The sequence below is a fragment of the Lissotriton vulgaris genome, chromosome 9 (genome assembly GCF_964263255.1).
Source record: "Lissotriton vulgaris chromosome 9, aLisVul1.2, whole genome shotgun sequence".
In the NCBI taxonomy this organism is placed as follows: Eukaryota; Metazoa; Chordata; class Amphibia; order Caudata; family Salamandridae; genus Lissotriton; species Lissotriton vulgaris.
This window is the reverse complement of record NC_141697.1, coordinates 980,978,028-981,003,163: the sequence shown is the minus strand read 5'-3', so window position 1 is coordinate 981,003,163 and position 25,136 is coordinate 980,978,028. Positions and strand designations below refer to the sequence as shown.

At 44.1% G+C, this 25,136-nt stretch overlaps 1 protein-coding gene across 1 annotated transcript in view; it reads right to left on the bottom strand.

Annotated features, from left to right (window-relative positions):
- Positions 1–25,136, bottom strand: part of ZMYND10 (zinc finger MYND-type containing 10) — a 317,696-nt gene that overhangs the window by 30,992 nt on the left and 261,568 nt on the right. The window contains exons 9-10 of the mRNA XM_086936812.1: positions 23,085–23,210; positions 13,911–14,032 (exon numbers count right to left, since the gene is read on the bottom strand). Of these exons, the coding sequence (XP_086792938.1) occupies positions 13,911–14,032; positions 23,085–23,210 (248 nt within the window). The remainder of the gene's footprint in view (positions 1–13,910; positions 14,033–23,084; positions 23,211–25,136) is intronic.

The following is a 25,136-nucleotide window of genomic DNA, read 5'->3' as shown; positions in this document are numbered from 1 at the left end:
GGATGGTGGTAGTAGTTAAGGCGGTGAAGGTTAAGGGTAGACAGTTGAAGGAGGGTGGTTGTGGTAAATGTAAAATGACATGGTACTTATAGAACGCACTGTCACCAGACGGTCACCTTGCGGTGTCGCCTATTCGGCTTCCTGGCGCTGATACTCATACCGCTGTGGAACCCCTCCTGGCTTTCCCTGTGAAGTGTCCACTCCTGGGCACCCCCAGGGTGAAGCCAGGCATCCTTAGCGATGTTGGGGCCGGTGTGGGGCTGGTGTGGTGGTGGTGGTGGTAGGGTGAGGGTGGTGAATGTGGGAGTGGATAAGGTGATGGTGGTGGGTAGGGTGTTGGCCAGGGTAGGGTGGTGGGGTTTTGGGGGTAGGATCTTAGTACTGGCAAGGGTGTAGTAGTGGTTAGGATCGGTGGTAGTTGTGATTAGGGTTGTAGTTAGGGTGATGGGTAGGGTGGTGCTGGTTAGGGTGGCAGGATGTCAGGTAGTGGGAGGGTATTGGTGGTTAGGGTCCTGGTGGTGGTGAGGTAAGTGGTGTGTGTGGTGCTAGGGTGATGGTGGTGGTACTGTGGGGGATGGTAGACTGGCTTGAGTGCTAGTAGTTATTGAGAGGGAATTGATGGTTAGGGTGGTGGTGATGGTTAGGTAGGTGGTGCTAGAGTGAGGGAGGTTAGAGTGAGGGTAGTGGTTAGGATCGGATGGTGGTGGTTATGTAGGGTGGTGATAGTCAGGGTGGTGCTGGATTTGTGATGGTGAAGTTGGTGGGAGTTAGCGTGTTGGTGGTGGTAGGGTGAGGGTGTTGAAGTGGTGGTGGTCAGGATGGTGGTGGTTAGGGTAGAGTATGGTTAGGGTAGGATGGTGGAGGTGGTTAGGGAGGTGCTCAGGATAGAATGTTGACTGTGGGTAGGGTAAGGTGGTGGTGGTTTAGGTGGTGATTTGGGTGGAGGGTAGAGTGGTGGTGGTTAGGTTGGTGGTTAGGGTGGTGGTGGTAGGTGGGAGGATGTAATACTGGTAGGGTGATGGTAAGGTAGTGGTAGGCTGGTTAGGGTGGTGGAGGTTAGGATGGAATTGGTTAGGATAGTGATAGCTACAATGGTGGCACTTAGGGTGGTGGTAGGGTGGAGGTGGTAGTGGGAGGGGGGTTAAAGTGAGGTTGGTGAAGTTGGTAGTGGTTATGGTGGTGGTTAAAGTCTGATGGTGGGGGTTAGGGTAGTGTGGTGGTGCTGAGGCAATGAATGTGGTCGTAGGGTGGGAGGTGGTAGTGGGTAGGGTGAGGGTGGTGGTGAGGTTGATATTGGTGAGGGTGCTGGTGGTTAGGGTCAGATGGTGTTGAGGTTAGGGTTGTGGGGTGGTGGTTAGGGTGCTGGAAGGGTGGTGTTTGTGATGGTGGTTGGGAAGAGGGTGGTGATGGCAAAGATGGTGGTAGTTACAGTGCTGGGTGGTGGTTTGGGTTGTGGTAGGAGGGTGGGGTTGATGGTAGGGTAAGGGTGGTGAAGTGGTGGTTAGAGTGATGGTAGTTAGGATGGTGGAGGTTAAAGGGGTGTTGTTGTCAAGTGGCTGGTTTTGGTCCAGGGAGAAACACTGCCATTTTACATGCGCACATTTCCACACATTTGCTTGCATGACTGTGCAGGATATAGTGCTTAGAAACCACATTTGCTTACATTTCAACTTCATTAGCACATTATCACAATACCTTGAACATCTAGTTCAGGGGATAAAGTTCATTGTGCAAATGTTGTTTGTTGATCATCTGGTTGGCGACATAGCGATCATAAGAGGATAGACAACGACAGCCTGGCTGCGGTTTCGGCACAGCAGCATGGATCTGTTTATTATATATACATGAGCACAGATCAGGGGAGCACTCTGCTGTCACTATAAAGTTGTTGTGTGCCGTAATTCCAGCCCAGTTGCTCCTGTTTCCCTTTTTCGAGGAGGGATTTCCAAATTGTGAACAAGACGGGCTCCCTGAAGAGACATACCGGCAGGTAATGGGAAGTCAGATCATCCAGTAGGGGATTTTAGTAGATCACCTGCCCTAGGCAACTAGTTTAGGAAGCTTTAGTAGGAGTACACTATACACAGTATTTATATGCCAGCATATATACACTACCTTAGAAAAGTGATGGAATTGTTTATCCTTTTCACTGTTATTGTGATGTTAATAACTTTAATTTGTTTCTGCCTATTAGTCATTGCAGCACATATATTTTATACAAGAATCATAATGCTTCAATAAATATTGAAATGCCTTGTTGTGTATTTCTTGTATATCTCCTTAGTGTATGCACGAGTGACTGGGTGAAAGGGTTCTAGATCTGTTACTACGATTCCTTAAAGAGTCAGGGTTGTTATTTTATGAGGTTGCTAAAGCCATTTGTTACCTTCCTAGGTTCAGGGGTACTTATGGTTGCACTGTGAGCTAGCAGAACTATAGGACAACATATCTCGAGGGGGTGCATGGAATCAGTCTGGCACCATCCCAATGTTTATGTTGTCCGACAAACGCAGAGGTCCTACTGAGGAAGTTGAAGCTGTACAACAGTGTTGGTCGATAAGATAGTGGTGATGGTTAGGGTGGTGGGTATGGTAGGACATGGGTGATGGTTAGGGTAGGTTGGTGGTTAGAGTAGTGGTGGTGGTGGTGGTGTTAAGTAGGTGAAGGGGTGGTGGTGGTGGTGGTAGAGTGAAGGTGGTGAAGGGGTGGTGGTGGTTAGGGTAGGGTGTTGGGTAGGGTAGGGTGGTGGTTGATGGTGGGTAGGGTGTTGTTAGTAGTAGGGTACGGTGATGGTGGTTGTTGTGGTTAGGGGTTGGTGGCAGGGTGGTGGAGGTAGTGGTGTTAGGGTAGTGACAGAGTGGTGATGGTTATGGTACTGATGGCTAGGGTGGTTGTAGGGTGTGAGGAAAGCAGTTTATCATATGGTGTGGTTGTGAGATCTCACTGTGGTATAAATTACTACTGGGAGAGGTTCAGTCAGATTCACCTGAAAAACCTAAGCCCAACCCTGTGTAGCTGTGAGTCTGAGGAATCAGGCTTTATCAAAGGAACAAGTGTAAAGCATCAAAAGGTACCAAAATAGCAGAATAAGAAAGAAACAAGACTTAATAAAAATCTGATACCAATTTATAAAAATAGGGAGTATTTGTATCTTTAAGATGACACCTCAATGCCAAAAATCCACCCAAGGGTTCTGGAGATATGAATTTCTAAAGGAACAATAAATCACTGCTTTTTCATTCAACGTGATAAATCATTGCAATAGACCACGTTCGCGACCAAAGTTTGGAAAACCTTTATATAGTTGTAATCTGCTACTCTGACCCACAAGTCACAGGAGTCAAGGAGGCATGGTTGAACAGTTACCTCACAAGCAAAACAGTCTCCAGTCTAGTTTCAGGCTCTAAGGGCAAACTGCCATGGACTTTAACAAAGTGGTCCAGATGAAAGGGATGCAGGATAGAGAAGATGGTGACATATGCTGAGGGTAATGATCCAGTGATCAGGTCTCCCTGGAGCTACTACTTGGTTCACAGTCACGGTGAAGTGAATTTGGCAACAGGTGTTTATTTTCTTCAAAGTCGGGTGAAGTCCAGCCAAAAAACAGTCGCTAATGGTTTACTGGTCTCCAGTTAAAGTGAAACCAGTTATTCCCTTTAACTGGAGGTAACCTCTGTCTTGGACGACCAAACTGCACTAAGATAACTCTCCCCAATCCAGCGGTTACTGGTGTAACTTTGAAGGTTGGATCTTGATCTCTCAGACTGCACATTGGCAGTGAGGTGTTCTTGGCTACCAACTCGCCAAGGGAGGCTTCTTCAGCTTTTGTGGTCCTGTAGCTGTAACAGGAAGTCAGCCAACTGAGTCTTAGAGTCACGTCTTTTGTCTAAAGCTTAGGGGTACTTTTTCCTCAAGCAGGGCACCATAGGCACAGTTTTCTCTTTGCAAACCCAAGGAGCAAGAGGTGCAGTCCAGTCTTGGTGCTGCCTCTGTTTGCTGAGTTGAAAGAACAGCAAGGCAGCCATTTAGTCCACTCTTCAATACAGATGTGATCTGAGGTCTGGATACCAGGGGTGCCACTTGTATGTCCAGTTAGAGACTCGGGGAAAGCGTCGACTATGAACCAATGGGCTACCAGTTCCCCGATAAAAGCCTTGTGACGACTTTCTGTGAAGTGTAGCTATCCCAGAATGCCGTATTTTGACCACTTCCAACTCCCAACATGGCAGAACCCTTATCTTGATGTGTGGGGCTCCCTAGCCCACCCCAGAAGTGTAGCTACCTAAGGGATACACACCCAATGAAAAACGGTTTGACAATGGCTTACCCTTCTCTTTCCTTGATGCCAATCTCTCTGCAAGAACAAAAGAGCAGCCACTCTTGTGTGCGTGTGTTCACTATTCGCCCTTCAAAGCCAGATTCCCCTTTGAAGCTCGCCTTTTGGCTCACACTCTGTTTGGCTTTACTGCCATGGAGAGTTCACACACCTCTTCCATCAGCAAGATGTTTGTGCTCCTTCTGAGAGTCGTTCACACCTCACCCCTAGAGGGCAGAATGCGGCCAGCAACCTTAAAAGATCACTGGAAAGCTTTGGGCAATAAAGTGGTACTTACTCAAATTGAGCATCAAGTTGTGTTTAATGCAATGATTCTTTAATATCTTAAAGTATCATATTTCGCGGTCTCATTCAGAAGTAGGCACTCGTGAGTTGTCAGGATGTAACCCTTTACTTGCCAATGGGACTGCTAGCCTTTGCACAGTAAAAAAACGACAGTGCAGGGGTTTTACTGGCAGGCCGTGTAATGTCATAGGCTACATGTCCAACTTTTTAATATAATGCACTCTGCCTTTCGGGCTTGTTAGGCTTGCCTTAGAGGTAACGTATAAATATTAAAAAGGAAAGTTTGGGCTTTGTCATTACTTCAAATGGCAAGTTGAGTTAGCAGTATGAAACTGCTCTGACAGACAGCAAGCCTGAGAGTCATACTTTGATTTGTCACACTCATGGTGGAACAGTAAGTGCTGCAGTCCATGAGAGACACTTTAACTTACATGTCCTGGGTCCCCTCGGTTGTCATATAGTAGGGTCTCATAAGTAAGTTTACTTATGCCAATTGAGGATGAACCAATCAGACATATACCTTTTAAGGGTCAGTGCACTGGCACGGAGGTCTGTTTAGCAGACATCAGTGCACCTTCAGAGTCGAAAAACCAGCTGTATCAATCTAAAAGAAGCATTTGCAATGCAATAGATCTCGCATCAGGAAATTTTGAGCTATTGGTATTGTAAATGACACATTTTTTATTTATGTGTTGGTTTTGAAAATAGCGAAATTAATAGCTTTGTCATTTACAATGCCAATAGTTTTAACTTTCACAAACGTGACACCCATAGCATTTTTATTGCAATATGTGTTGTATTTATGTGACTTAGATATATTGATATTACAAATAACAATGGCTTACTTTTTTTAAATAATGAATACTTAAATAAAAGTTATTGTAATTTATAATGGCAATAGCTTAAACCTTTGTAAATAACTTTTGTGAAGATTATGTTCATTGTATTTTATTGTGACGAAAATCCAAGAACAGAAGTGAAATATTACCATCTTTTTGTGACATTTGTAATAAAGCTTGAAACATTGAGAGAACATATTTGAACCAGTTGTTGAATGGTTGCACAGAGTGATGCTGTGGTGTTCAGTGGTACTGAGTGATGCAGTGGCGTTCAGTGGTGCTGAGTGATGCAGTGGCGTTGAGTGGTGCTGAGTGATGCTGTGGCATTGAGTGATGCTATGGCGTTGAGTGGTGCTGTTGTGTTGAGTGGTGCTGTGGCGTTGAGTGGTGCTGTAGCGTTGAGTGGTGCTGTGGCGGTGAGTGGTGCTGTGGCGGTGAGTGGTGCTGTGGCGGTGAGTGGTGCTGTGGCGTTGAGTGGTGCTGTGGTGTTGAGTGGTGCTGTGGCATTGAGTGGTGCTGTGGCATTGAGTGGTGCTGTGTCATTCAGTGGTGCTGAGTGGTGCTGTGGCGTTGAGTGATGCTGTGGCGTTGAGTGGTGCCGAGTGATGCTGTGGCGTTCAGTGGTGCCACAGATTCGCAAACACATCACGCAGATGCAGAAGTAGTTTGACCAACGGGAGCAAAGAGTCACAAAAACAACTCAATTAAAAGGAAAACAGAGACAAAGCACCCTACCAGTAGAAAAACAAGCAGTGGCAAAGTCTGGCGTTGGCTGCAAGACTTCTGACTTTGTCAATGCTTGTTTGGTTCTGTTGAGAAAACTACTGGGCCCTCGTGAATTTAAAAGAAAACATTGGCTAACTATTTTTGGGACTCAAAAGGCACTCATTGCCGCAGTAGTCCTAGACACTGAAAGGAACTACATTGTGTGTGCTCCTTGTGAAAGGGCTGACTGCAGCCACACATAATGAAGTTAGCCGAAGTCAGAAGTGGGCTGACCGATGGCCTCATGCTGTAGTGGGTGGAAGAAAATGTGACAGACACAGTAACAGACCAATGGATGAAGAGGGCTTGCTGAAAGCCCCTTCAAGTGAGCATACTATAGAAATAATTTTTGTACAATTAAAAGGTCTCGGCTAATGAAAAGCTTTTCTCTAAATGGCAAGGGAAATAAAAACACCTTAAATATCCCATATTCTCATTGCTGTTACCTAGATTCACATTAGGCCTGGGTGAGAGTTGCGTAATTTGCTTTGCAGAAATTACCCAAAATGACCAACGAATTACACAAAATTATATGGAATGCCAGTCGGCATTTTGCAATATTTTTTAGTGGGAATTTGTCCCTATGATAGGTGTGAAATCAGTTTTTCCATCCATTTGGGCATTAGGTTGCATTTTACGCTAGAATAATGCTGCACAATCGTGTATCAACTTGTGCTCTGTTAATTTGTGTTGGGCCACACTCCTGCATTGGTATTTTTACCCGTACATTTCAGTTGTGCAACGTTGAGGAATCTCAGGTAGTTTGCCTAACAAGCATAACGCAACATGCCAGCAATGACACGAGATTCGCCAGGGTAAACAACATTTCGCCTGGGTCTCATTTACATGCATTTTGGCCAGAATGTTTGGATTATTATGGTCTAGGGAATTAAAAAACACACAGTGGCACCAATTTTCTAAGGCATGCAGGGTGAGGAATGGAGAAGTTGATGAAGTATCACAACAGCCGCAAAGAGCTTTGTGCACCATGCCAGTCACAGTTTTGCAGTTTGCAGGGACCCACACAGCCTCTCAAGGCTTATAAAATGAATGCAACAGAGGTATGTTCTGAGTAACGCACACACTATGCAATTACCAGTCAGAAGTTCACTTTTTGTTGTTGTTCGCTATACGGCCTGTCAATGTTATTAAAAAGTTGGCTAAAGTTGTATCGCATTGAAGAGTCTCCGGGGTCCAACAGATGTGTAGAGAGAGAGAGAGAGAGAGAGAGAGAGAGACAGAGAGAGTTGTAGAAAGAGAGCGTGAGAGAGAGGTGTGTAGAGAGAGAGATGTGTGTCTAGAGAGAGAGAGAGAGAGAAAGAGAGAGAGAGATGTGTGTAGAGAGAGAGAGAGGTGTGTGTAGAGAGAGAGAGAGGTGTGTGTAGAGAGAGAGAGGTGTATGTAGAGAGAGAGAGATGTGTGTCGAGAGAGAGAGAGATGTGTGTAGAGAGAGAGATGTGTGTGTAGAGAGAGAGCAAGAGAGAGCGATGTGTGTAGAGAGAGAGAGAGATGTGTGTAGAGAGAGAGAGAGAGAGAGATGTGTGTGTTTAGAGAGAGAGATGTGTGTGGAGAGAGAGAGATGTGTGTGTAGAGGGAGAGAGATGTGTGTGTAGAGAGAGAGAGATGTGTGTGTGTAGAGAGAGAGAGAGAGATGTGTGTGTGTAGAGAGGCAGAGAGAGATGTGTGTGTATAGAGGGAGAGAGAGAGAGGCGAGTAGAGAGAGAGAGAGGCGGGTAGAGAGAGGTGGGTAGAGAGAGGTGGGTAGTGAGAGGGGTATAGAGAGAGGTGTAGAGAGGTGTGTAGAGAGGTGTGTAGAGAGGAGAGAGGTGTAGAGAGGAGTGTAGAGAGGAGAGAGGTGTAGAGAGGAGTGTAGAGAGGTGTGGAGAGAGGTGAAGAGAGGAGAGAGGTGTAGAGAGGTATAGAGAGAGGTATAGAGAGAGAGGTATAGAGAGAGAGAGAGAGAGAGAGAGAGAGAGAGAGAGAGAGAAAGAGAGAGAGAGAGAGAGAGAGAGAGGAGAGAGGGGTAAAGAGGGAGGTAGAGAGTTAGACAGAGAGAGAGGTAGAGAGAGAGAGGTAGGGAGAGGTAGGGAGAGGTAGAGAGAGGGAGCGAGAGAGAGAGGTAGAGAGAGAGAGAGAGAGAGAGAGAGAGAGAGGTAGAGAGATGTAAGGAGAGGTAGGGAGAGGTAGAGAGAGAGAGCGAGAGAGAGAGGTAGAGAGAGAGAGAGGTAGAGAGAGAGAGAGGTAGAGAGAGTGAGGTATAGAGAGAGAGGCGGGTAGAGAGAGGAGGGTAGGGAGAGGTGGGTAGGGGGAGGGTGGGTAGAGAGGGGTGTAGGAGGAGTGGTTAGAGAGGAGTGCTAGAGAGGAGAGAGCGTGTAGAGAGGAGTGTAGAGAGGAGAGGTGTGGAGTGGGGAGGTATAGAGAGAGAGGTATAGAGAGAGAGGTATAGAGAGAGTATAGCGAGAGAGGTAGAGAGGGGGGAGAGAGAGGAAGGAGAGAGAGAGAGAGAGAGGAGTAGTGGAGGAAGCACGTTGTGTGTCGCCCAGGAAATCAGAGGTGGGAAATATACGCAAAAATTACAGGGTACCAGGGGTGAGCCACCCCAGGTAGCTTGGACCCTTAAAAGCAGATGCACCTAGAAATTGAGCATTACACATTTTGCAACCGATTGTGCAAGTGTGGGGTCCTAGGCCAATGAAACCAAAAAAACTAAACAGAAAAAAATCACCCAAGGTCAAAGAAATGCCGATCCTTACAAACCAAAAATGGTAAATTGCACCCTGCAGAAGTGTGCACATTTATTAGGCAAGCATATCAGCCCACTTAGAATGATACATACATGTATAGAGAGTGATAACCAGTTGATATCCTAGGGAAAGGTGATGCCCCTAAATCAATATATAGAGGCCTACATCTTGGTGCATTATGATGCTTTCACAGCAAACATAAAATGAGAATTGAGAGTGCCTTACAAACCCAGAGATGGAAGGGCATAGTACACAATTACTGCAGAAGTAGGTCATTAATGTTTTAGAAAAGAGTATTTAAATATTAACATATGGTTTCAATCAAAACTTAACTAATCAATGAATCTAGGTCAGGGACACTGCATAATTCACTCAAAAAAGCACTGACCAGCACGTGTTCTCTTGATTCAACTTAATTAAATAACTTAAAAACACCATTTCAGTCACTTGTTCGGTGCATATTTATTTGGAACGTTTCATGGTGTGTTACACTGGATGTCCCACGTTATTGTGGTGTCTGCAAACGCGTATTAATGGGAGGGGGTAATGCGAGGAGTAGGCATGGGCGAATTTTGCAAATTGTCAATTCGCGAATTTGCGAATTGGCAATCCGCAAAATTCGCGAATTTGTGGATTTTTCATTTTTGCGTGTTCGCGGGTGTTCGCGAGGCGCTTTGCATGTTCGCGGGTGTTCACGAGGCGCTTTGCAATTTCGCGGGGGGGGGTTTTGCCTGCTTAATTGTCACCCTCTCGTTTTTTATGCCCATCTGCCCTCTGTACCACTTGTTTCTGTGCCCTTCTGCCCTCTGCCCCACTCATTTTTTGTCCCCTTCTGCCCTCTGTCCCACTTTTGTGCCCTTCTGCCCTCAGCCCCACTTAGAATGGCAAGCTGCCAGCGCCATTCTAAAATAGCTAGAAATAGCTTCAACAGGAAGCACTAATAGATAAAGTAAAGCAGGTGCTCCAGTTGAAGGTCAAATTAAGTTACACAATCATTAATCACCCCAAGTTTGGGGTGATTAATGATTGTGTAACAGAATTTGAGCAGCACCTGCTTTACTTTATCTATTAGAGCTTCCTGTTGAAGCTGACTTTTGTAACTATTTTAGAATGGCTCTGGCAGCTTGCCGGCGCCATTCTAAAAGAGTTACAAAAGTCAGCTTGAACTTTTGACCCAATCCCTTCCGTTCGCGGATTTTCGTTCGCGGATTTTGCGGGAAATTCGCGAATCTCGCGGATTGCAAATTTACCGAAAATCCGCGAAATCCGCAAGCGGAACCGATTTTCCGCTCATGCTTAGCGAGGAGCCAAGAACCCAGAAGGGGAAGGAGGGAAATGGGAGCAGACTTTAAAGGGATGGGCTAAAAGAGAGGTGGGAATGCAAGGAGCACAGGAGCCTTAATGAGCAAGAGGAATGCCTTATACCACCTCTGCTCAAGCGAGCGCACAAGCCCATGTACTGTAAGCTGTAGCCAGCAGCTGTAGCCCGAGCAGATTCCTTTGAAGTGTTTGTCTTGCTTTGTGGGAAGGGTAGGGGGAGCGAATTCCTGTGCACGCGCCTACCTCACATGAACTGTATGCGATCCGCAGTGGGTAGACTTTTGAAAGCAGCTTACTCGAATCTCGCGGAAAACAGTGCTTACGCATTGCTTCAGCGAGACCTAAAAAACTAGGGGTTATCAAGCAAATAGAGGCATTCTCTTACATAGGGTGGTAGTGGTAATTGTGTCAGGGTGGTGGGAGGGGGTTGGTGATTAGGGTGGTGGTCATATGGGTAGGGGGATAGTAGGCTGATTAAAGTGTCAGTACTTGGGGTAATGGTAGTTAGGGGGTGGTGGTGGTGGTAATGGTTATGGTTAGAGTGGTGTTTAGGGTAATGGTGGTGAGAGTGGTGGGTAGGGTATGTTGTTGGTTAGGAAAGAGTAGCAGTGGTGGTTGGGATAGGATGGTGGTGCTAAGAGTAGGGTGGTAGTAGTGGTTAAGATAAATGGTGGTATCTGTGGTTAGGGTGATTGTGGTAGTTTTGTGTGGTGGTTAACGCGGAGGTGGCTACAGTCGTGGTGATGGTTAGAATGGTGTTGAAGGTGCTGGTTGTTAGGGTTTGATGATGGTGGTTGATTATATGGTGTGGTTGTGAAACCTCACTGTGTAATAAACTCACAAACCTGTCCTGGCTGCAGTTCGGCTTGTTTGTAAAAACCTTAGCTAAACCCTGTGTAGCTGTGACTGCAAGCAGTCAGGCTTTAACAAAGGAACAAGTGCAAAGCATTTAGAAGCACCAAAGAAAATGAACAAAAAGAAACACGACATGAAGGAAATCCGACACCAGTTTATAAAAATGGATCTTATGAATGTTTAGACACCAAAACAAACAAAATGAATAAATCACTGCTTTTTCACTCTAATCGCAAACAAGCATTGGTAACTACAACAGTTAGTGGTTACTTTGAAACATTTGATAAACTTTTGTAAAGTTGTGTTCAGTTACTCCGGCATGCTCTGGGCAAGCAACTCTGGCAGGGAGCAAGTAACAGGGACCTTTAGGGCTTAGCAAGACAACTACCATGCAGTCACAGTTGTCTCCAGTGCAGTGTCACTGGTGGGATCTTGCATATGAAGATGCAAAGACCTTTCAATGTGATGTTAGCAATGAGATACTAAAATCAAGTTGCCTGTGTGTCAGTGTATCCCACGAAATAAACATAAGAGCTCATAATAATGTTGCTAACTAATACATATACGAGTACAAAAGACAATATGATGAGAAAACATACTCACTTATGATTACCCAATATATTGTTGTAGTCTCTTCATATTGATTTCTGTAGTAGTTAGTATTTTGGTATCTCATTGATAACATCACTTCAAAGATGACCCAGATTTGCTTGGCTATATTGACACACCCTCTATTATTTAGTAGTACTGCTCCAGGTTTTATGGTATTAATTTTTTTTTACATTCCCGTCTGTATTTATCCATATATATGTTTTGCTAATTGTATCTGTATTTATCCATATTTATTTTGGGTTTTGTGAAAAAGTTAAGCTGAAAGTAGTGTATTTCCTCATGTAACCGATAAATGAGCACTCATTTTAATTCCCACCAGGTTCCCAATTGCTACTGGCCTGGCAATTGTGGGTGACAGCATAAAACAATCCAATTTCCGTTTTATCCATATTTAAAAATAAATGCAAATATAAAATTATGTTTTTCTGTCAGTATAAATAGAAAACAGGAAGCCCTAGTTATGAGATGTGCTTTTGTACTCACGACTAATGGTGTATCAAGGATTACTGACCCAGTTTAAGATGACCGGCATGTTAGTTTAACGCTCTGCTGGATCAGCATCATTGCTACAAAGTTTTAGGAGTATTCCATCCAGATTGGACGTGTTTTCAAATTGTTCACTCCAGCTGGGGCACACATGTGGGTGGTTGGTGGTGGGGATTATAGTAGAGTGTTTGGGGTTTTGCTAGGGTGGTGGTAGTAGGGTGATAGAAGTTGTGGTTAGGTTGGTGGTAGTTATGAAGCTGGTGATCGGGTGGAAGCAGCAATGGTAGCAGGGTGGTGATAGGTTGGTTAGGGTGGTGGTGGTGGTGGTTAGAATAGTGGTAGTTAGGGTAGTGTGGTTGTGGATAGGATAGGGTGGTGATGGTGGTGGTGATATGGTGATGGTGTTGAAGGCAGTGGTGGTTCAGATGGTGTTGGTTATGGTATGGTATGGTGGTGATAGTGGTGATAGTGGAAAGGGTGGTGGCTAGGGTAGGGTGGCGGCGTTTAGTTTAGGGTAGTGGTGCTAATGGTAGAGTGATTGGGGTTTGAGTAGTGGTGGTGCTAGGGTGGTGATGGTTAGGGGGTGGTGATGACAGGTTGGTTGCGGTGGCAAAGTGGTGGTGGTAGTAGTAGTTAGGCTGGTGACACTTAGGGTGGTGACAGATGTTCAGATGGGGTTATTTACGGTGGTGGTGTTGGTGGTTAGAGTGGGGGTGATAGTTAGGGTGGTGGTTAGGGTGGTGGTGGCAGTGGTGAAGCTGGTGGTAGTGGCTAGGGTCATGGTGATGATGGTGGCTAGGGTGGTGGTGGTTAGGTTGGTGTTAATTAGGGTTGGCTGCTGGTGGCGGTGATTAATGTAGAGTGGTGTTGGTGGTTGTTAGGGAGGTAATTGTGGTTGGTGGGGGTGGTGGTGGTGGTGGTGGTTAAGGTGGTGGTGAGGTGGTGGTGGTGGTGCTGTGGTATAGGGATGGCGACAGGGTGATGTGGATAGGGTGGTGGTGGTAGGGTGGTGGTTGTAGAGTGGAGGGGTAGATGGTGGTTGGGTGGGGCAGGGTGATGATAGTAGGGTGATGATACACATACTGACACAGGAGGAGACGGTAGAACAAGCAATAAAGATGACAGGAAAAGAAGAAGAGAAAAACATACACAAATCATAATGTGAGCAGCGGAAAGACACTAATCAAAAAGAGACAACCAGTACTTGATTCTTGCTCCACGGAAAGAAGAAATGAACAAAGAAAAAGTGAATTTAGACAAGTTGACCATAAAGAAATGGTAGTCAATGTGTTTTCTAGCCCTTTTTTGTATGTCTTGAAAGCACACTATTTCAGGCGAGACCTTAAAAGGGATATTTCTTTTTTGAAAAAGTGAAATATTAAATGTTTGTTAATTCAATAAAAATTCATTAAATAGAGAATTTGCTATGCCTACAAATGGCCATATATACAGCATGACTAACTTCTAAAGTTCTCTACCCTATGCTTTACTCGGTCACCGAAAGGAACAAAGACTCTCCAGAAACTGACACACTGTAGAGTCTGGATTCCAGACAAAAGATACCTGCATTGTCAGGCTAGTCAATGTGTTTTATCTAATTAGAATTTATGAATCTTGTACACTACCGACTGAACTTTATACATTATATCACCAAATGCATGGACTTACTTGCGTGCCTGATGCCGCAGGTCCTGTTCTGAAGGATTGAAGGCATGCTTCACCTGGTGTTTAGCAATGGCCTTCCACTTTCCCTTGTTATCTTGAATTATGCGATCCCAAATCTCAGGAATCTTAAGAAGCAGAATGATAAGGGTTTAGAAACTCTTGGTATTCTGTTATCATTCCATTGAATGAACATAGAAAACAGTATAAAAAGCAAGTGATGCAGCACCATTCTCTTTGTTGGAAAACAGCAGCTTTGATATAATACATCTGTCCTTTTAACATGAGTCAAACAAAACATATGGATAAATCTCCTTCAATAAAACAGCACAAATATACATGCAGATAAGTAACAACATTCTGCTTGTAAATAAACTGCAAGACCCTCCAAGCAAATGGCTTACCCACTCATGAGAGCGTTTGGCAACCAAGTATGCCAACAACTGACAAAATGATTCAGAAAAGGGGGTGGTGATGGACAGAGTATCTGAATTAAGCAGAACACTCCTACCCAGTCTAAAGATCAGGCTTGATCCATCACCGTTTTTTAGCTCACTGCACCATCCCAGCTCAGAACCTGGCTACATGCAAATTAGTCTGTCCCTGGCCCAGTGCATCACGGGAACAGGGCAGACCAAACTACCAAGCCAATTCTTATACTGGGAAGGAAACAAGCTTCCGGGGACCGGTTTCTGGCATTTCAGCCGTCTTCGGCCAGGCTTGCTCAAATCCTGATGGTGCAGTGAGCAAGGGACTCACATCTGAGTATACCCTTCCACGCTTATGGTGGACAAAATGATTCAGAAAAGGGGGTGGTGATGGACAGAGTATCTGAATTAAGCAGAACACTCCTACCCAGTCTAAAGATCAGGGCTTGATCCATCACCGTTTTTTAGCTCACTGCACCATCTCAGCTCAGAACCTGGCTACATGCAAATTAGTCTGTCCCTGGCCCAGTGCATCATGGGAACAGGGCAGACCAAACTACCAAGCCAATTCTTATACTGGGAAGGAAACAAGCTTCCCGGGACCGGTTTCTGTCATTTCAGCCGTCTTCGGCCCGGCTTACTTGAATCCTGATGGTGCAGTGAGCAAGGGACTCACATCTGAGTATACCCTTCAACGCTTATGGTGAACAAAATGATTCAGAAAAGGGGGTGGTGATGGACAGAGTATCTGAATTAAGCAGAACACTCCTACCCAGTCTAAAGATCAGGGCTTGATCCATCACCGTTTTTTAGCTCACTGCACCATCCCAGCTCAGAACCTGGCTACATGCAAATTAGTCTGTCCCTGGCCCAGTGCATCATGGGAACAGGGCAGACCAAACTACCAAGCCAATTCTTCACCAGACCTCAGAACCTGGCTATATTGCATATAGCCAGGTTCTGAGCTGGGATGGTGCAGTGAGCTAAATAACGGTGATGGATCAAGCCCTGATCTTTGGACTGGGTAAGAGTGGTCTGCTTAATTCAGACACTCTGTTCATCACCACCCCCTTTTCTGAATCATTTTTGGCCACTATAGGTGTGGCAGGGTATACTCAGACATGAGTCCCTTGCTCACTGCACCATCAGGATTCAAGCAAGCCGGGCCGACGACGGCTGAAATGCCAGAAACCGGTCCCCGGTAGCTTGTCTCCTTTCTGGTGAAGAATTGGCTTGGTAGTTTAGTCTGCCCTGTTCCCATGATGCACTGGGCCAGGGACAGACTGATTTGCATATAGCCAGGTTCTGAGCTGGGATGGGGCAGTGAGATAAATAACGGTGATGGATCAAGCCCTGATCTTTGGACTGGGTAAGAGTGGTCTGCTTAATTCAGACACTCTGTTCATCACCACCCCCTTTTCTGAATCGTTTTTGGCCACTATAGGTGTGGCAGGGTATACTCAGACATGAGTCCCTTTCTCACTGCTCCATCAGGATTCAAGCAAGCCGGGCCGACGACGGCTGAAATGCCAGAAACCGCTCCCCGGTAGCTTGTCTCCTTTCTGGTGAAGAATTGGCTTGGTAGTTTAGTCTGCCCTGTTCCCATGATGCACTGGGCCAGGGACAGACTGATTTGCATATAGCCAGGTTCTGAGCTGGGATGGTGCAGTGAGCTAAATAATGGTGATGGATCAAGCCCTGATCTTTGGACTGGGTAAGAGTGGTCTGCTTAATTCAGACACTCTGTTCATCACCACCCCCTTTTCTGAAACAACTGACAAAGACATTTATTTTATTTTATACAATTTGTAAAGCGCGAAAAATACCCGTTGTTGTTTCAGCGCTGAGGACAACGAGCAGGAAACAGAGACTATAGACTATTGGCTGAATAGCCATGTTTTTGTCATTTTTCTGAAGGGAAGTAGGGTCGGGCTACCTTTGATGTGGATAGGAAGAGAATTCCATAGCTTGGCCGTGGCCAAAATAAATTACTCGTCGCCCCACAAGGCTGTCTTTGTGCAGGAACCCTTAGCAGATTAGCTGTGGATGACCGTAATGCCCTATTAGGGATGTAGGCACCCAGAGCCTTCTTCAGGAACACAGGTCCGGAGTTACGCAAGGCTTTGTAAGCAATGCAAAGGGCCTTGAACTTGATGCAGTTTTTTATTGGAGCCAGTGATAATGTCGAAGTATATGAGAGATGGATTTGTATTTGGGGGTTCCTGATAAGATTCTGCCCGCTGAATTCTGGACCAGCTGTAATTTATTGAGTATTTTACTCTGTGCATTTATGAACAGACCATTACAGTAGTCAATGGGTGACATGACTAAGGTGCTTACTAGGGTTTTTCCAGCATTGAGTGGTAAAAAGGTAAGAGCTTCTTTATCATTCTAAATTTATAGAATGAGGATGAGACCACAGCATTGACATGAGGTGCGAAGGACAACTTGTCGTCAAATATGACGCCTACGTTTCTGACCTTAGATACCAGAAGTGGAGGGGGTCCTAATGAGGACGGCCACCAAGAAGGGGACCAGCATGGGGGCAGTGTGCCAAAAATCATTACCTTTGTTGTCTCAGAGTTAAGTTTTAGGCAGTTATTGACCTTCCATGGGCTGATGGCCAACATGCATTCCTGTTAATTGGCTGCTACTGCCCCTCCATCATTATGTACCGCAAGCACCAATTGTGTGTCATCAGAGTAAGACATAAGAACCATCCAGTGTGCTTTAATGACTCTGGCCAAGTCCGACATGTAGATATTAAATAGTGTCTGACTCTGTGAGGATCCTTGTGGGACGCCACACGCGAGGGCGAATTGTGAAGAGTTGAAAGTGCCGAGACTCACTGATTGGATACGATTGGTAAGGAAGGAGGACAGGAGGGCTCGGGCTTTGTATGTCTATACCGATGTTTGTGACACAGTCGATCAGGATAGCATGGTCGACCGTGTCAAATGCAGAAGAGAGATCCAAAAGAATAAGAACAGCGGCGACCCCTGATCCAGTATCATCCTAATCTCCTCTGATGCCTTAATAAGCACTGTCTCGGTTCCATGGCCCTTGCGGAAACCGAATTGCGTGTCATCCAGGAGATTGTGATCTTCGATGTATTTAGATAGCTTGGAATGCATGACCTTCTCGAAGATTTTAGCTGGGAATGGTAGGCTGGCTATGGGTCTATAATTCTTAGTGTCAGCTGGGTCGAGATTGTGTTTTTTTTAGCAAAGGTTTGATGATGGCTCTTTTCCAAATCTGGGGATTGATGCCGGTCTTAAAAATCGCGTTACAGATGTTAGAGAGGCTGGGAGCTATGAGATCAGCGATGGGTTTTAAAATGGCAGGTGGGAAGGGGTCAGTGGCAGAGCCTGATTTGACGATAGAGACTAGATTTATAATGTGGTCTGGTGAAATGCTATAAAATTCTAGGAGGGAAGGGGATGGTTCAAGAATGCCATGATTCGAGAGCTGATCATCAATCTTGGATTGAGAGGCGAAGTTAGTATAGATGTCATTGAACTTTTCAAAGAAGTAGCTGGCAAGTGAGTCACATAGGGTTTGTGAAGGGGCTGTGGCGAGGTTCGATGAATGCCCTGATAGTTTGTCTACTACCTGATATAATGGTTTGTTAGCGTCTTGTGCAGATTCTATCTGTTCAGTGTATTATTTATTTTTCTCATGCACAATGAGCAATTTATATTTGACAAGTGCCTGTTTGTAGCGGATTTTGTCATTATTACTGTAGTCTTTCCGCCAGTGTCTTTCAAGGTTTCTACATAGTTGCTTCTGTAATCTGAGGGCCTCTGAAAACCAAGGGGCAGAAGGGGAGTGTCAATTTTTGGAGGGTTTTTTAAGTGGGACCAGGGAATTCAGTGCATGATGAAGCCATTCAGAGTAGTTTGATGAGGCAAGATCAGGGTCTGGTGAAGGGGCTGCTTGTGTGGATAGCAAGATCGACTTAAGGAGCTGGGGGTCTATACTGTTCCAAGCCGTAAAGAAAGTATGTGTGTGCGAGGTGGAATTTGCAATAGATTTTTTATTAAGTTTGATGTTAAATAGTACAGCACAGGTGTCGGTCTAGACCAAAGGTAAGATATTCTTCAAGGAGATAGATTGATTATTAGAGAACAGGCCATCTAGGTGGTGACCAGCAGAGTGCGCGGGGCTAGTCACCAATTGCATGAGTCCTACTGCCTCTAATTCTGTAAGCAGTGAGATGGTATCATTATCTGAGCTGTTTTCAAGTTGGAAATTAAAATCACCTACAATTGTGAAAGTAGGTTCGCCTGCTAAAGGCTCTAGCATGTTGCCCAAGGTAGAGAGAACGTCTACCCGGGGGCCAGGTGGGTGGTATAGCAGAACGCCCTTAAAGGGTTGGGAAGGGGTAAGCATGATAGAGAAGTTGAAGGCTTCACAGGTAATAGAGGGAAAGGTCTCCATCCTGGCTGTGTATTTATTGCGATAAATAATCGCTAATCCGCCTCCTCATTTGATGGGTCTATCTTGTCTGTAGGGTAGATAACCATTGGGGGTGGCAGAGCTAAAGTCAGACCCAGATGAGGGGTCGGTCAAGGTTTCCGTAATGAAGAGTATATCAAGATTGTGGTTTTTTAGGAGATCGGATATCTCATATTTATGCTTAGCTAGGGGTTGTGCGTTTATGAGCGCTGCATGAAAATTTTCCAGATTGAAGTGCATGAGAGGAGTCTGGAGAGGGGCAGAATTGGAATGGGCATGTAATTTAAATGTAAATGTACAATTGGGACAAATGGGGGGAACACTTCGTTAGCAAATCTATCTCAATGCGAGGGCAAGCGTGTGCATTGCATACCGGGCGGTAGTTTTTCAATAGAGTACTTGAGTAGAATATTCTCTTGCTGGTCAGGGCGCGGACGGATGCAGATGGGCTAGCTTTTTGAGCACCTTTTGCGCGCCGCCAGCTCGCCCGCTGCGGGTGCGCTCGGGCATCAGTTTAAAAAGCGGTATAGCAGGAAAAGCTAGTCCGCTAACTGCTGCCGGAAGTGTCCCTCCCTTGATGTCACATCGCAGGAATGCCCTCCGCTCAGCGGCACTTGCCGAGTCGGACCAGGGCATGGGTGCAGTATCACGGTACGGTGAATTATAAACTGTGCAAAGTGCTATTTAAGCATAAAAATGAGCATAAGAATATCTGATTAGTGCAAATTCTGATTAAATGTTAAAAGCAGAAGGTTTTTTGCAGATGGGCTAGCTTTTTGAGCACCTTTTGCGCGCCGCCAGCTCGCCCGCTGCGGGTGCGCTCGGGCATCAGTTTAAATAGCGGTATAGCAGGAAAAGCTAGTCCGCTAACTGCTGCCGGAAGTGTCCCTCCCTTGATGTCACATCGCAGGAATGCCCTCCGCTCAGCGGCACTTGCCGAGTCGGACCAGGGCATGGGTGCGGTGTCAAGGTACGGTGAATTATAAACTGTGCAATGTGCAATTTAAGCATAAAAATGAGCATAAGAATATCTGATCAGTGCAAATTCTGAATAAATGTTAAAAGCAGAAGGTTTTTAAAACGCGCAAAGTAGTTTAAGACATACACACCTAGCAGGCCACCTACAATCAGGGTTCTGCCACGTCAACACAGATTGGGTAAAAATCTTGGATACATCAGCTCCCTTTTATAACAAGTCGCTAATGATAGCAGTTGCCACATTTCTCTTATATGGCATACTGTTTAAATTCTAGCTCACAGTTCCCTCATTTGAAATAAATCTGCCTGGAGAAGGTTATTCACTGTAGGATTAAAGATGATGTGATGATCTAAGGCCCAAATCTGTAGGAGCATGCCAGTCTACATGTTAAGAGGGCTAGACCTTGTTGAAATAAAATTTTGCATTTGCTTTTTTGTATATAACAGAAAAAGCTTGATGTGAATGACAAAGACATGATGGCAAGCAAACTGAGCTTAGTTCCAGATCAGTGATATGAAACCTGGAATTATTTGGTGGTCAGTGGTAGTATGAAGGGTACACAAGATTACCACCTCTGCTAGATGGAAAGGTTTGTAAAATCATGGAAAAAGAGTTATACTTTATGTGGACACATCAAAATAACATAGCTAGGCTGTCCTAATTTAGGTTTAAATGTAAAATAATTGACAAACCGCACTGACAGGGAAACAGCCTTTAGCAATTTACACATATAAATACTTTTAAACATCTGCACAACCACAAACTAAAATGCCATTTATGGAGAGGAAAGTGTGAGAGAATGGGTCATTTTTATTTATTCCTGAAGGGGCAAACACAATGTTGCTTTGTTTTACAAGGAGCAGCAAAAAAGACTGGTCTAGGATTATTCTGCTTGAGTTTTGCTGTCTAGGCATGTCACTAAAATATTGTTTTATTCTTCCTTTTGTTTCCTCCAGTTTGGTGTGCTTCAACTAAATGTGTAGGGCTTAGAAGAATATATAGGTCTGATCTAATTATTGAATTCATTGTAAATACCGGGGATATTATGATCCTATTTATTTTTTGGGCAGTGTTTTATTATTTTACTGATTGGTGTAATGGTTGGTTCATAAAACTCTTGGCCAATATCTCCAATTACATTAACCAGGAGACACAGATTGGGTAAAAATCTTGGATACATCAGCTCCCTTTTATAACAAGTCACTAATGATAGCAGTTTGATTGCCTAATGTCCCAGGCTTTAAACATTCTAAATAAGTTATAGTGATGGGTACCTATGGAAAGAGTGCTGTCACCTTGCAAAAGGAACAGTGGTGAAAACACAACACAGGGCCTTTCCAAATATCAATAAAATTCATAGCTCCAAGTTGTCCCATTGTCATGTATGATACCTTCAGATAATCCTGGCTTTTTACACAACTGCACTTTATTACTTTGGGTTCACCATGGGTCCACCATGGGTACAATGTTAACAGCAACATTTCAAGTCCCAGAATACAATGTGTTATCGGATAAAAGGTTAGGACTGACTTAAAGAGAGACATTTGCCATGGGGACAATTGGCGGCTATGAAAGGCCACGTAAACAGCAGCACCACCTTAATGTAGTCGGGTAAAAAGTAAAGAAAAGTAGTGGCAAATAGTTTAGGGCGCCTCAGAATGCAGAGCTACAAATTAATGTGTTGTAATTGAAAGTTTCAAAGGTTTCACAAGGTACTTTGCTGTTGGAAGGGTTGACCACTCCTACAATGTCATAACATTCATAACTTGTTGTAATTGAAAATGTTAAAGTTTTCACAAGGTACTTTGCTGTTGGAAGGGTTGACCACTTCTACAATGTCATAACATTCAATAAGGAGTGGTTGAATGTCCCCAACTGAGTCCAGGATTTTTTAATTAAAAAAGTGAATACAGCACTTTTCATTTTTCGATCTATTAATAGTTCTGTACACCAGGCAGAGTAGTAAAAGAGTAAGTGTAAGATATAATAAGATATGAGACGCTTAAAACAGTCTAACATAAGTTCATTGGACACACTGCAAACGGAAAGACACTACATAAATTGCATGACTTTTTTTAATATTAAATATGCTTTATATCAATTGCTGCAACAAACATGTCTTGGGATGACTGGAAAAAACATATTTTTGTCTATTTTGGGGCTTAGGCAGCTGAATAACCACTGGTAAGGACTCATTTCAAAAGGGAAACACTGAAAATACAACTGAAATCCACAAAAAAAAACACTGAAAAGAGGACAGCCTAAACTTAGCTCAACTTCCTGCATAGAACTTTCAGCAACTTGCACCTATACGTTCCAATTTCATCTAAGCTGTTTTACGCACTTTTGGTGTGGCCATGTTGCTTCAAACTGGAAGCTGCTGTTACACGTACAACTGTTTATAGAGGTATATGGAAGGAACAGGACAGGCTTTATGCAGGATTTCTCTGCATCACTATTTAAAGAATATTTACATGATGAGTATACCATCCACTATCCGCTAGGGGGTGATGCACCCTTAGGCACTAGAGTAAGGCCACGGTTAATATATACATGAAGAGGATAAGTGGAGTCACAAGTAATAGTGCAATACAAAGCCACTTCATGATACGGATATAAGCAAAGCAGCTACGGATAAAAGCACATCCACTATGTGATGAGGGTATTGGCAAAACCTCTACTTAGTAAGGCTGAATAGACAGCCAACACTACATGATAATAATAAAAATAATAATAATGAGGAGAACAACAACAATGTGTTGCCACATGTATGTAATTGTTGGGGCACTGTAAATAAAAGATTTTTCTATTATCCAATATAGTGGTAATGAATGTATTCATCTCTAAAGGGTAAATGAATGGGTGATAGTTGCTGGTTTCAGACTTGTGATATGCAGATCATATCAGAAACCAGCACTTAAGTGAGTCTGTCATCTTACTGGCTATGAAGATGGGACGAGCAGGTTGTAAGCAGAAACTAACCTGTGATGATGGCAAAGAACAGTTCTTTAACAAAATGACACAGTTACACTGTGTGCTCAGAAAGAAAATACAAACTTAACTTGGCTCAAACTCTGGAAATAAAAGTGGGTGGTGGAGATGGAGTTGGCAGGCGCAAAACAAACATATTCAATACCTTTAGTGTCTTTCAAAGCACTTACGCCTCAATTGGAGTATTATGCTGCCCATCAGCTTGAATAAATACCACATTTATTTTCGTAGGTATCCGTGCAAAACAAAGCCGCTCTTAAAAAATATCCTGGAGAAGCTTTGGAGGATCAAATTGAGAACAAAGTGTAATTTGAGCTTGAGTACCTGTTCAAGCACCAGATCTTTTTTGGGAGGTGCTGGTTCACTCACAGAGATATGTCCCAGGAATCGCTGCAGCTCCACCAGATTTGGCAACTGGTCAATGAGCACATCTGTTAGGAAGCCACGTAGCTAAGTAAAGAGATGAGCAAAATCAGTAAGTGATTTATGGAAACAAAACAGCAGAATAGAGAACATTAAGAGGACGCTAATAAAACGAAGGATGGCCAAAGGGAGTGAGAGCAAATACTATAAAAGAAAAGGAAGGGAAGAATAAACGAGACAAAGCAAAACGATGAGAAAGGGAACCAAGATTGAGAAGGCAGGGTGAATGAAGAGTAAAGAAAGAAGAGAAAGGAAGATTGATATCAACAAAATACATGTAGGAAAGTTAAAGTAATGAGTAGAGTGGTTTAAAAAGAAAATGCCAGAAAAATAAGAAAGCGATCTGCATGGTAAAGGGAGGAAGACAATTGATGTTTATAAAAAAATAAATGCTAACAGAAAGACATATGGGGACAGTAATATAGTGTTTGGTAGGCAGATGTGGATTAAAACAAGCATTTGCAATGCAATAGGTCTCGCATTTGTTAAAGTTAGAGCTGTTTGTGTTGAAAATAACAATGCTTTTTACTTTTGCTTTTATATTTGCAATGGACTGTGATTTGCCTCTGGTGATGGAAAGACACAGGGAGATGCAGCTCCACATCTGCAACTAAAATATAAAGCATAGCGAAGACTTTTTATTTCATTGTCTCATTTCTGAACGCTTTCTGTATAATGTAAGCAGTTTGACTTAATAAATGTTGTTTTCAGTGTCTGTTGCTATGCTCTTTCTCACAGAAGTACCCTTAAAAATACATTTAAGTAAGCTGAGCAGGCACCCTGGAGCCTTCGCCCCACGACGTTATCTTGTACGCCCTCTGATTGGATGACTTCTGGCGATATCTCTTCATGATACGACGCTTATGAAGATGCAGCCATGAATCATGAGAAGAAGTGGAAGAATATTCAGAGAGGGGGCAACAATGCCAGTCCTTCAGAAGTCAGAATATGTATTTTATTAACACTCAAAAGTGTAAGAAAAACAATGTTACTAATGAAAATAATGAACAAGCATCTTAGCTACATAATCATACTTGGGAGCATGACATAAAATGAACGCATCTGGAAACTAACATGCGAGATAGGCTGGCTATTTTGAAGCATGTGCTTTTTTCCCTGCTACTCATGCTATGTGTGGACAAGGACTGCTTTGTAAAAGGAAATGCACCCGGAGTCACAGGGGTCACAGAGTTATTTTCCCATGGGAGCAGGGCTGGGTGGTCTGTCAAGAAGGCAGGGGCCACAGAGGCCTCTTCTTTCATTTCTTAAATATACAAATATACCCTACTGGAACTGCAGCATTCAAGCCAACTTGCTAGGACTAGCCGACAGACCACATCCTGTTCCCATAGCATTGCAAATGCTTGTTTTAGGACTTGTGCCCTGAATATGAGTGCCAAGGTAGGATGTCAGCAGAGGAATCCCGTTCAACATTCTATGTGTGGCGGTTAGTCCCACAACCCCCCAGAAAGAGAGAGGGCAAACTTTTTCATGCTCCGTGAGTGTATGTATGACACTGGACAGTATGTGCTTCTTCACAAAGTGGTATTTTGAGAGTTATGGTACAGAGGAAAAAGAGGGCAGACTTAGCCTTTGGTGTTGCTAACGGGGAGATGACGTGTATTACTAAATTATATAACAGTAGCACGTTACTTGCAACATGAAATTCTTGTTCATTGAAGTGTCCTTTGAATAAAGGTACATGAAACAATGCTTGGTGAACTACGCTTTTACAGCTGTAGGGAGGCAGGTTACACCAGCAAAACGCGAGTGCAGTTCTGACACCTGTTCCCTCGTCTCTACAGCACGCATCCTACACCACCACCCGTACCCCTTGTTCAACTAGACGTATAATTACCTTCCTGCTTCTTTCTTTTTGAAACACTTTTCATTAATTACTGCGCAAAGAGTTACAACCTGCACACTCTAGTCGAACCGACTTACGTTACTGAT